Here is a 13000-nt window from a genome sequence, read left to right as displayed (position 1 = left end):
AAATTCCCTTCCAGTTCGAAATCTATTTTTCCTATGATACTTATTTCTGTCAAGGGTATCATTATCCTTCCAGGTACCAAGGTTTACAGCAACATCTCTCACATTGCTCCCCTTCTCTCTCCTCTAAGGCAATGCTAACAGAGAATGCCAATCTCTGGAAAGACTGATTCTAAGAGCAAGCCAGAAACCTGACTACTGAAGTAGACATCATGGACCTTGGAAAAAAGTGATGACTCCTTCCTGCAATTTCTAACAGAGGAGAGGAAAACCAGGCATAGACTCATCTATGCCTTAGATTCTTAGAGTAGATTTTAAAGGGTTTGAGGGAAGAAGAGATGGTATCCCATAGAGTAAAGTTCTATAGGGAAACTAAAAAAACAAAACTGAAGGCTCAAAGGAAAACAATTATTAAGAAAAAGAGGAGTTGCCTGACAAGACGAATGTGGATACCCATTTATATTAGATTTTCTGAAGGTGTGTGCATTAGATGCAAGCAAGGACAGATAACAGAGAGTGAAGACAAAACTGACATGAGAATAGTTTGAGGGAAACCGTCAGAATAAGTGGGAGCTGGTAAGAAAAGCTAAGAAAACAATCCAGCCCAGTGGTAGCTGAGACAAGGCCCATCCAGTAGCAAAATGGTCCTTTGGATGGGAACTTGGTGGGACCAAATCTAGATGTGATCAAATATTTGAAGGGCTGCCCACTGCTTGGGCAGAAGCAGCAAAAAGGTGGAAGGTACAAAGAAGAAAATTGTAGACGTGGTTGTCAAGAAAAACTTGCTAACAGAAGAGCCATCAAGTGGAGTGAGCTACCTTGGGAATTAGGTATTATCTTCTACTGGAAGTCCTTGACCAAAAGATGGATGACCTCTTGTAAGTCATGCAGTAGAGGAGATTCCTTTAAGGCTATGTGTCGGATTGGGTGGCTACTGAGGTCCTCCTTTTCAACTCTAATTCTGTGATTTTGTGCGGCACATCTTCTGGCTTCTACTACCCCAGTCCCTAGTATATTATGTGAAAAAAATGGCAAAGGTACTGAGAAGAATGATGAATCATAGGTAAAGAATACTGGATTTGAAAGGGGACCTGGGTTCAAATACCAACTTTGCTGCTTATTAACTGTGTGACCTTGTGCAAATAACTTAACTTTACTGGACTTTCTTTTCCTTAACTTCAAATGAGGGGACCGTCTAGGTGATCTCTCTCCTTTCCCTCAAACCTATGAAGATGAAATCAGAATAAAGAGTTAATCAAATGGATTCAGAAGATAACTGTGCAGGAGCATTCTTTTCCTCTTGAAATCTTGTAAATGCTTGAATTTTTGTTTTATCTTTGCCACCCCAACTCTCCCAGCCTCAACACAACTGGGGCAACCTCAAGGACAGAGATTTGTATTTTCATCTTTGTGTCCCTACCATTTAGCACAGTGCCTTATATAGAGTAGATACTAAATGAATGTGGAATTCAATTTGAGGAATCCACCAAACTAGGTGTTACACTAGACAGAGCCCCAGACCTGGAGTCAGGAAGACAGGAGTTCAAATCCACCCTCAGACACTTAATAGCTGTGTGACTCTGGGCAAATCACTTAACCTCTGTCTGCCTCCCTTTCCTCAACTATAAAATGGAGGTAATTATGCCACCTACCTCACAGGCTTGTTGTGAAGATCAAATGAAATATTTGTAAAGCACTTAGCACAATTCTTGGCATATAACAGGCATGTACTAAATGTTTGTTCCCTTCCCCTTGCTTCCTCCAATTTTAAAGTGCAATCTTATATCTCATGAGAAAGATTACAAAAGAATAAAAAAGGCAGCAATGTTTACTCCCTAAAAGGTAACCAAAATATCAGCAGTTGCCAACCCATATACTTTTCATCTTCATAAATTCCTATGAGAATGACTTCTGTATACACCCTGAGATTGTCCTTGACAAAAATTGGAGTATATGAATAAATAGGGTTTCACAGTTTTCTATCACATCTTGATAATTTCTTGACTAAAAAATCACAATATTACACCAATATTATATTATAATTCGTACATCTGAATTTGTAAACCAAAATACTACCCCAAAGATTTTCCTCAAATATGGTGTCTCTGGTTGTTCAATTGTGTCTGAGTCTTAGTTTTGGGGTTGTCTTGGGAAAGATACTAGAGTGGTTTGCCATTGCCTTCTCTAGCTCATTTTACAAATTAGGTAACTGAGGTGAACAGGGTTAAGTGACTTGCCCAGGATCACACAGCTACAAAATGTACTTTGAACTCAGGTCTTCCTGACTCCAGGCCCAGTGTACCACCTAGCTACAACACAATGTCACTTACATATACTCAAATTTTTATAAGACCTTAGAAGCCAATGAATACTGACACTGTGAGATATGAAACAAACAGGAAAACATTAAGGTATTTGCTAGTAACATGAAAGCATTCCTGTTTAAAATCCAAGTAATTACCTAATGATGGCAACCAAGGTTTTCTAAAATATTTCTAATTAGTATACTATAAAGACTTCCTAGTGAAGTCCATAGGAACTTGCTTGCTTTTCCAGTGTGGATGGTTACACTGTAGTAGATCAAAATTTAAATCCATGACTCAGTCACATACATACATGCATCACAAACCTATATGTGTATATGTATGTGATCAAAATGTAAATCTATTTATATTGTGTGTGTGCACCCATGTGTGTATCACTGATTTGGGTCCAGGCTTGAACAGAAGCAGATCTGATTGGACGCTGGCATTTTGGAAATTGTTTAAAGGAGATACAAAGATGAAAACAATAATCCCCAACCACAGCAATCTTAGGAAAACTCATCTGTAGCAACAGCATTCTTCTGGTGATATTGCTTAATTACAAATAAATGGGAAAATGTATGGTGGGCAAAAGTAGGCTAAATATTATGTGGGTGGGGAAAATGGCATTAAATATAATATCCTAGATAAATATGTCTGCAAATAGCAAGTGGATCAATTATACTGAAAAAAAAATGGTAACAGACAGTATCATTTTGGACTTCCCTTAACATTTACTGGTATCCTTGAGATATTAAGTGGATCTTCTGTGAAAGATTTATGGAAAAATAAAAGACAAGAATAACATAGAATAAGGTAAAGACAGACTTCCCTCTGTGAGGAAGCTCTAACAACAATAAGATACATGTGCATGGAAAGAACCAGATTTCTAATATTATAGCCAATTTATCCTCAGGCTGATTATCCCATTGAGGTTTGTCAGTACAGTATTAAATCTTAACTATTATCATTCTCTGTTCATGGTGTCTATTCTTATTCCATGATGCAGATTATAGCTTTGGAAGAACTGGGAAAGACACTTGAAATCAAAATACTTTTCCCTAACCAAAAGTGGGCTTGGGAAGACAGTGTAATATTGTGGAAAGCATGTGGGATCTAAGGCACATGAACTGCGTTCGAATTTAAACTACATAACATATTAACCAGAAACAAGTCAAAATTTCTCTAGGCATCAGTTTCCTCATTTATAAACCAAAAGCGTTGAACTGGATAACCACTAAAGAATGCCTAGTTATATTGTCATCTATGTATCAAGGGTGAATAAGGAGACTACATAAAGACAAGAATAAAGTTGAATAGACTTAAAACTCTGAATTGAGGACTTCCTCAAAGGATGAATTTTATTGCAAGTGTTATAAATATCTAAAACATCAGGTATAACTATTCTGATACAAGTACAAAATGCAATGGAAATGGCAACTGTGTTGGGTAAGGGAGTGCCTACTATTCAATGGGCTACCACTCAGAGAGCAAAAATCATCTTATTACTTTTTTTTTTAGCATTTCCAGGGCATCCTAAGATAGTGCTTTCATCTTCTTTGGGTTGAGTGGTAGTGACTGTAACCTGTTTTAGGGGGAAGGAAACATGCTTTGCCAAACCATCCCAGTGCCTTCTCCATTACTTACACTTAAAGCTGTGTTTATATACAATTTTGGATTATCCTGGACACTGCTCCTTGCCATCAGCATAATAATTAAGCATTGAGTATAATTATATTAATAAGAATATTTAGCTTGCTTTTAAGAGCAATGGAAAAACAATAAATAATCTTGATTTGATTGAAAGCACATTATCTAGAATACTGAAATTCTGCCAACTAAAAGAATTAAAAAGAGACGATGAGGTAAAAACGAATTGTTGAAGATGTAGGAAATAATTACAAAGCATAAATATAAAAAAAGATTAGTTACCAGGATTTTAGCAATTCTTGAAAGGTAAGTCCTCTCAAAATCCAAAGATAGGACTTGTGCCTTTCCTAATGGAATCAAAATTGTTTTCATGTTTTCATGATACATAAAAAATTTGCCTCCAAATATGACAAAAGTATAACTAGATAGCATAATAAATATTATTAAAAAGTTTTCATTAAAAATAAATATACTTTCCCTGTACTAGGAAGAGAGTTTTATACTTAGGAATACTTAAGAAAAACTTTGAAATTTTAATAGCCCTGGTAAACCTTTTCCATGTTTACCTGGTCTCTAATATCTAGTGATACTATACTTTATCAGAGGAATGATTCAAGACAAAGAAAATCTATATACAAAGTGGTTTCAAAATGAGTAAATGAAAACTAGAACCTTTACAAAAAAAAAAAACAAACACACACAAAGCTGTGCTAGACCAACCTAATCTCTCTTTATTGAGGAGGTCAACAACCTTATTGACAAAGGGGGGGGAGATATGAATATGGCTTTGTTAAAGCTTTCAACTAAGTACCACAAATGTTTGATTCTTATGTTAGCTAACCTGAGTATGAAATACAGGCATATAACTTATATAAATCAGAAAAGGGCATTTGTAGATGATACCAGTAAGGTGCCTTGGGATTTTTTCCTAAGGTCTATTTATCAATTTAACATTTAACAATGCTGCACCCATAGTTGAGCATATAACCAACCTAGGAAATATCTTTTATACATTTAGCGATTCAAATGTTTTACATGGTTGATGAAATGATAAATGGATGCAAAGAAAATCACGCACTCTGATGGTTAAAAAAATGGAATGTACGTAGACCATATTAAAAGCATTAAAAAGTGAAAACATTTATTTGCCACAAAATGTAGTCCACAGGATCTCAAACTGTGTCACTCAGAAGGTGTTTTTGTCATTATTACCATCCCCAGCAAGACAAGGGGAATGATCATGGTACAAGTCTGTGGCAGGGCCACAGAGGAATCTCTGCACCCCTTGATTCTTTGCATTTCACCTCCACAGGGATGTATGCGTTTAACAGAACTATTAAATTTTTAAAATACAGAAAGGTTTAACTATAGCATATACAGGAAGATATATTTTTTAAAAACAACCATTATGGACTGCTTTTAGGTGTGCCTTCCTATAAGTTGAAAAGTTTTAAGGCTCATATATTTTGGAGATAGAATCTAAAGGCATTTTATTGCAGTGTATATAACCTTAAGACTTAAAGACCTATGAGAACTAAGTAGCCATTTCTACCTTATTGGAAAATTGGAAAGACAATCAAATCAAGTCTTGCTAAATATATCAACTCCTTCTCCCCAATAATTAACAGGAAAACATGTTAACGTTATTCCTTCCTCCCTTCCAGTCTTGGTGGGTTAATTTTTGTTCCCTGAAAGAGTTGTCAAAATACTTATTTTGGGGGCAAGAGATGGGGGAAATGGAAGGGAGGAGAAAAGAATGATTTAGCTGTAAATATAGGGAAAGCCTATACTAACAATATCATAATTTACCACCACCTTTCTTTCATTAAACTCTTTGTCTTGTTAAGGTACTGATTTCTCCTAAAATTCCAGCCTTTCCCAAACCTATCCTCCCTAGCTATTAACCTAACTACCAGAACTGAAACCACTTTTGCAGTTAACTGTCATTCATAGTTCCATATCTCTTTCTTAAAGTTATCTCCTCATTCCTAGGAAGGTCAGCAGTTGTAAAGGGTATCTTGATACATGAAGCTGGGACTTGTGGTCACTGGAATAGGAAGCACTAGTCACAGATAAAACCTGGATAAAAGGAAAGATCTGTCTTCGATGAATGTAGTATTTCACATCCAAAGCCAACTAAAGAGCTATGGAAACAATCTGCAAGGAAGTATGGGTGGAAAACCTATTACAGTTTTCATTTAAATTTAACAAGTTGGTCATTGATTTTCAATGGTGGCAGTTCCAAATGCTATTTGTTACAACACAGTTGTTACTCTGACAAACAGCCCATCCTTCTGAGTTCAGCTTTATTTCTAACTGAAAATAGGTAATTGAAATGTTATTATAGGTATGTGGGGCCCAAGACATTTTTCCAAATCAGTTACTACCTAGAGCTTTCCTTTGCCAAGTCAATCATCTAAGTCACTTGCCTTCCAAAAGTAGGGAACAAGACCCTGAAATGGAAGAGGCACCACACCAGAAGACGTACAAATGACCATTCCTGGATCTGGAATTTTAATTATAATTTTAATATTTTCCCACTATTGAATATATTTTCCTCCTACTCCTCCAGAAAAATATAAATGAGGATTTTAATTGCACCTTACAATAAAAATTAAAGGAATTGGATATTCTTACTCACAAAGGACTCTTTGTGACTCTATGTACTCCTATCGATAAGAAATTGTTTCTACTGCAGATCATAAGTAATTCTGTGTGCCAACAAAATATGTAGGCAGGCCACACAACTCCATCAGTTATAGTGTATGACATTGTTTCAGATCTTGTTCTTCCAAATCTTCCACAGAAAGTTCCTACTAATTTTCTTAATGCTGAATTTAAATATGAAAAAGTGTGTTCCAGATAGCAGTGCTAAACATTTCAAAATTCTCATCTTACTCAGCAACGTAAAAAAAAATTGTGCAAAGTATGATACATACATACATATATGTTCTCATAACTGAATCTTGGTTTTTAAAAAATGCTTTTCCAGAGTGGGGAATTTAAATATTCACTAGATCTGAATGAGTACATTTGCATTCCATTACCACTTCTAAATGGATACACCAGCAATAAAAACATAATAGATCAATGAAACGATTTAAGTGAATTTTCAATAAGTCTTTTTTGCAGACCCAACAATAAAACAAATTTGTTATTATGAACCTTTATTAAGTGGCTCACATTTCAGTAAAAATCACACTAAAAAGATTTTTTTAAAAAAGCTATTTACACTACAGTGCTGACACATTAAAATGGAAAAAAAAAAACTGGTATAAATAAGCTCTATGGAAAAGCCTTGAATTGTCAAAAAGAATTCTGGCTCATCTTACAAAAAAATATATATATATGTTAATGTCAGCTCTACTCTAAAACCTACAACTCAAATGATTTAAAGACTTCTTTATGTTAAACCTGCAGTGTTTACAGTGCATCTGGCCCTAAGTGCTTTGATACTTCACAGTTATGGACAGGCACTGAGGAATGTTACAAAGCTACATCCACTATTTTCTGTAACAGATATGAGAGCAAGACATTGGCTTGCTTTCAAAATTTTACGAATCTTTACATTATTATGTCATTAAGTTTAAAAAAGAATTTAAAACTGTATGTACAAATTTAGCACAAAATGTCATCATCTTTCCTATCCAAACTTGGATGTGTTGAACTATGCTGCCTTGTGTCATCTAAATTTATATGACTTCCAGGGCACAATTTTTCTTTCAAATTTTTGTTACTATTTTCAAATTTAGAGTCCACATCAATTTTAAATTCTGTAAATTCAACATGATCCAACTTTGCTTTAATATTCTGGCTGTCCAAATTATTAGGCGCTGTAGTTTTTTCAAGAATGTTAATTTTCACGGTTTCATCTTTAATTCTTACAGATGAAAAAGGTTCGTGTTTAATCTGTTGAAATTCATACTTAGCAGGCAGTTTGTCTGGAAAATTGGAATCTGAGGTGGTTTTGCTTACAGTACAAATTATGCTGTCAGTATGAAGTCCAAGAACTGACGACATATGATCTGTTGATGTGCCTACTTCCAAAGTATCTGCATTCTGAGAGGCATCACCCTCTGAATGATATAGCTTGAGCCGAATATGCCATGCTAAACTGCATACAGCTGAAACAGTCTTGAACTGATGTACAACATTCCTTGGAATGAAGTAGATATCATTATCATATAACTGAATTCTGGCATAGCGAATGCCTTCTCTTCGAAGCTGATTAAGTTTTGCATCATCAACCCACTGGACACACTAGAGAAAAGGAAAAAGGGAACAAAATAAGAAATCTGTTCCATGAAGAAATTAGCCTGAGTAGAATAGAATGATATACAACACACCTGAGATAGTGGAGGTTCATGCAAATCTAATTGCATTCGTTGAACTACCTCTAAGAAATCTTCAGCATGAAAACAAATTACATCTTTGGTAATACGAGGCTGATCTGGCCTAGAAAAGAAAATTAGAGTTAAGAATTCACACCACCATTCTCCTTACTCTTCATCCCCCCCCCAGCTAATGCAAAGCTTTTGGCAAAAATGAAAGCAAATTAGGGCCAAAATAAAAATCTTATAAGTAACATTTATGTTTATTATAGAATGCATGTTAAAAGATCTCTTTTTAAGAATTAAACAAGGGGAGTCAACGGTCCATTTCAACTTAATCAGCCTTACAACTAATACCGGCAAGCTACTAAAAATAAATAACATCCAGATATCATGGAATTCTGATTATTAAGGAATCTCTCATGTGTGTTTGTGTGTGTGTGTGTGTGTATATGTGTATCTTAACAAATGTCAAGAATCCCTAGGTTAAAATATTATCAAGTAAAGATTCTTTCTATATATTTATATGATATTCTGCCCAAAATGATGCTTCTCCTGTTTCTCAAAGAAAAGCAAGATCCCCAAAGACATAAAGCCACTGGCCCACTTATCTTCAACTTTATGAAGAGTAAGAAATAAGAAAGAATCCTAGAGTCAGACTAATACTAGATCAAAGTGAAAAAAAAAATCCCACAACAGCAGTGGCAGAATGTTTCTTTCAACATCTTACTAAGAGAAAGGGAGGTATTTATATGTGGGAAGCATATTGGCATAATTATTGCAGTAAAAAAGAATTCAAGCCTGGGAAGATAACAATTCCAGTGTCTGCCTAAAGCAAGCCATTGCACCAGGTCTATTCATAAGCCACTGGGCATTCTAGCAAGTAATTCCCTCTCACTCCCTTAGAGGCTTCCCACCAGTGTTGCCTGCTCCAGAGTGCTCTCAAATTCCGGTTCTGTCCTAACCAGAAACCTAATGCAACAGTAAAATCTTCATGCAACTGATTCATATAGGAAAACCCGAATAATATGGACACGAAATTTAGAGAAATTTCCAAAGGGAGGACCCTGCATAATATGCAAAGAAAAGGTTTGTAAGCAAATTAATGAGTAAACAATTTTATAAGAACAATGTTTGTACTACTTAAGAGGACAAAGTACACTTAAGTACCCAAGTAACAGTTTATTAAAAAAGCACTGAATTAATAACGCATTTATTAAAGCAAAACTACTATCCAACACAGGTTATATCTCATTCCAGTTTCTAGTATATTTGAAAGTAATAAAATTTCATTTTAATTCAGACTAACTCATTCTGGCCTTTGCCCCAATCATTATAAATTTGAAAGGCTTTACAGTATGTAGGTTTTCGATATTTTAGTATTAGCTCCTAAACAAGGATACAATATGTATGCTGTGAAGATATTTTCCAAACTAAAAACCAGTTAGTCTGAAAAGAATATTCTTTCTGAAAAACTTAAAGAAAAATACACCTTCTTTTCTTGAAATTCATACCAACCTGCACCATCCAGGATTTTACTGATGTTGAGTCGTTTTTTTCAGTTGTGTCCAACCCCTTTATGACCCTATTTGAGGTTTTCTCAGCAAAGATACCAGAGTGGTTTTGCCATTTCCTTGGTCCAGCTCATTTTATAGATGAGGAACTGAGACAAACAGGGATAAATGACTTGCCCAGGGTCATACAGCTAGTAAATGTCTGAAGACAAATCTGAACTCAGAAAGATGAATCTTACTGATTCCAATGTCAGTGCTCTATCCACTGTACCACCTAGTTGCCTCCTCAAATGCACTGGTACTCCCTAATTTACCAAAAGTTCTTATTGAAAATTTTTCAGCTTGTTGCTTCAAATTCCAAAATCCTTTGTGGAGACAAAAAAGACTGTATGTTTTTCTTAATAAAGAAAAATAATAGTATCTCATTAGGAAAATGGAAATAGAATATTATGAATAATTATAATGACAAGGAACAAATGTGTGTGGGGGCACCAAGAATATTTTAATCAGGCCATATTTAAGATGATTCTAACTGATTCTTCTGTATTTCTCAAAAGGTGAATATACTCAAATTTAACAAGTACTTATTAAGCACTTACTGTGTGAAGGGCTCTCATTAGATTGGTTTGGAGGAATACAAAGTTTAGATAAGAATACTCCTGGGTGCGCTGCCCTTACAACTTTAATCACAGGTGTCATGTATGCTTATGCCTAAGTCCAAATCTGCAGTAGAGAACTCCGTTGTATGGGAAACTCACTACTTACCTTATTCCCTAATTTCCAGAGAGTTATTATTACTAAAAGTTCATGTATCAGTTGGTTGCTTCAACTTCCAAATTCATTTTTCCAAAGCAAAAATGTTATAATAAATGGTGCTTTGCTTCACAAGAGATATCAGGCTCCAATTCCTGACACATGTAACTCTGAGCAAGTCATTTAATCTCTTACTGCCTCATATAACTAATACTGCATATAGATTTTAACATTTTATTATGAACTTAAACACTATGTGAGCAGAAGGGAATGGTACATAGCTGTATTATGTAGAACTTACTTTCTTTGTAACTACATAATACATTCAGCCTACTTTCAAAGGTGTCCTGTTTGTCAATTTCCTACTAACCCTCCTTTTGTTCTAGTTTATGCTTTTAAAAAAATACATCAATTGCCTTGTACTCCAACTTTTATTTTATCTTTTAATTTTTGATAACCACATCACCAGGCTAGCAATCTAAGTAATCGAATTCACCTTACAACAGAAATATAGTCCTTTAACTTTCCTAGAAGTATCTACATTTTTTTTTTAACTGTTTAACTCATATCTTTATTGCAATTTTATAGTAATGTGTTAAACCATTTTGGAGCAGCATGCCAACAACACAATGAATCAGTCCTGCCTGAAACTATCAGAGAGAAGTAAAGCAACTTTGGCAGGAATCTGAAGATTTAGAACTAGAAGTGACCTTACCTTATATCATCTCTCTCAAAAGCTCTCTTGTTTTACAGATGAGGAAACCAAAGACAAAAGAGTAGAAGTGATTTGCCTAGCAAAAGTAGTGGAATGGGGATCTGAACTAATATTTTACCATGGTACTTTTCAATTTCCTCACAGTTCTGAATACACGGGTTTTCTAAAATTCAATTCAGTCACCTAACAGTTACTGCTATGATATTATTTGATGAAGAACTGTGAAAGACTTAACTATTCTTAACAATACAATGATCCAAGACAATCCCAAAGGACTACTGATAAAACATAATATCCATCTCCAAAGAAAGAACTGATCTTGATGGAACACAGACTGAAGCATGCTATTTTTCACTTTCTTTCATTTATTTTCTTTTATTCAAGCTTTCTTATACAAAATGATTAATATGGTAATGTTTTACATAACTGTACATGTATAACCTATATATGATTGCTTACTACCTCAGGGAGGGGGGAAGGGAGGGAGGGAAGGAGGCATAAAAATTGCAACCCCAAACTGTAAATAAAAATGTTTATTACTTTAAAAAAAAGTTACTGCTATGCACAGAGAATAGAAAGGCCAAAAACAACCAGGAGCTTACATATTACTAGAAAGATACAATATGTTTACAGTTATGTATAATGAGGTAATTTCAGGAATAAGAGACAACTTTCAGTTCCTAGGTGGAATATATGGGGGAGAAAGTGGAGGCTGATAACAAGGCAGGCTTCATGAAGCCCTGAAATAAAGATTATGAAGTGAAGATGACAAGAGAGTATAATCCCAGCCACAGAGATAGTTTATAGTATTCTCAGAGGGAGAAGACAATGTAAAGATCAAGTAACAGCTGATTGTTCGGTCTGTACAGAATGTAAAGGAGAAATTATAAGCTGGAGACACACTATGGAGGGCCTTGTGAACATACAGCTGTGTTTCTATCTTTTCTTATGAGGAGCCCCCAGAGATTACTGAGAACTGGAGCGATGTGGTCAGACTTAAACCCTGTTAAGATTTTGGCAAATGTGTCTAAACATGACTAGAGGAGCAATTAGGAAGCTATTACAATAGTACAGGAGAGTGAAATAAGGCAGTGGCTCTGTGAGGAGAACAGAAAAAAAGATAAAAGAAATGCTGTGAAGACAGAATCAACAAGCCTTGGCAAGTGACTTGTAAGAAAGTTAGGGAAAGGCTAGAAGATGTGGAAGAGAGAAAAGTCAAGTTATGTGGAACAACTGGTAGAAAAGTGGTGCTCTCAACAAAAATAGGGACGTTTAAAAGAAGAGTTTAGAGGGAAAGAAGTGTTTTGTTTTAGGTATGATAAACTTCAGGTGTCTATGGGATATCCAGGTGGAGAATATGATGAGGCAATCTGAGATATGGGATGGGAATCAGGAAAAAGATTAGGACTATAGGCAGAGAGACCAGTTAGGAAGCAGTTAGAGTAGCATAAGTGAAAGGAGATGATTTTTGCAGTCATTGCAGTAGAGATGCAGCTACTATAGGAAAAGAATACTTCAAAGGTTTGTTTTTCTCACCCCACCTTCTTCCACACTCCCAACATCCATGGCAATTTAAAAATTCAGTATATAGTATGTTAATTCTTACTGGTATGCATAGATAACACCAGTTAGAGCCAAAAGATCTCTATGTGCTGTTATGTGACTACTGAGTCAACAATTATACAAAATAGTAAAAATGTTTAGAAAAAATTTGAAGCAGACGCATCAGCTCAATTA

The 13000-nt window shown here is 35.2% G+C and overlaps 1 protein-coding gene across 2 annotated transcripts in view; it reads right to left on the bottom strand.

The window, feature by feature from the left end:
- Nucleotides 1-4656: 4656 nt before the first annotated feature.
- The window catches only part of RSBN1L (round spermatid basic protein 1 like), a 92256-nt gene continuing 83912 nt past the window's right edge, over nt 4657-13000 (bottom strand). For both annotated transcript variants that reach the window (XM_043967790.1, XM_043967791.1), the window contains 2 exons: nt 8297-8405; nt 4657-8210 (listed from right to left, as the gene is read on the bottom strand). In XM_043967790.1, coding sequence (XP_043823725.1) covers nt 7569-8210; nt 8297-8405 — 751 coding nt within the window. In that variant the 3' untranslated portion in view covers nt 4657-7568. The remainder of the gene's footprint in view (nt 8211-8296; nt 8406-13000) is intronic.

Source organism: Dromiciops gliroides, chromosome 5 (assembly GCF_019393635.1).
Source record: "Dromiciops gliroides isolate mDroGli1 chromosome 5, mDroGli1.pri, whole genome shotgun sequence".
Lineage (NCBI taxonomy): Eukaryota > Metazoa > Chordata > Mammalia > Microbiotheria > Microbiotheriidae > Dromiciops > Dromiciops gliroides.
The sequence above is the reverse complement of the archived record's forward strand: the minus strand, read 5'-3'. Positions and strand labels throughout refer to the sequence as shown.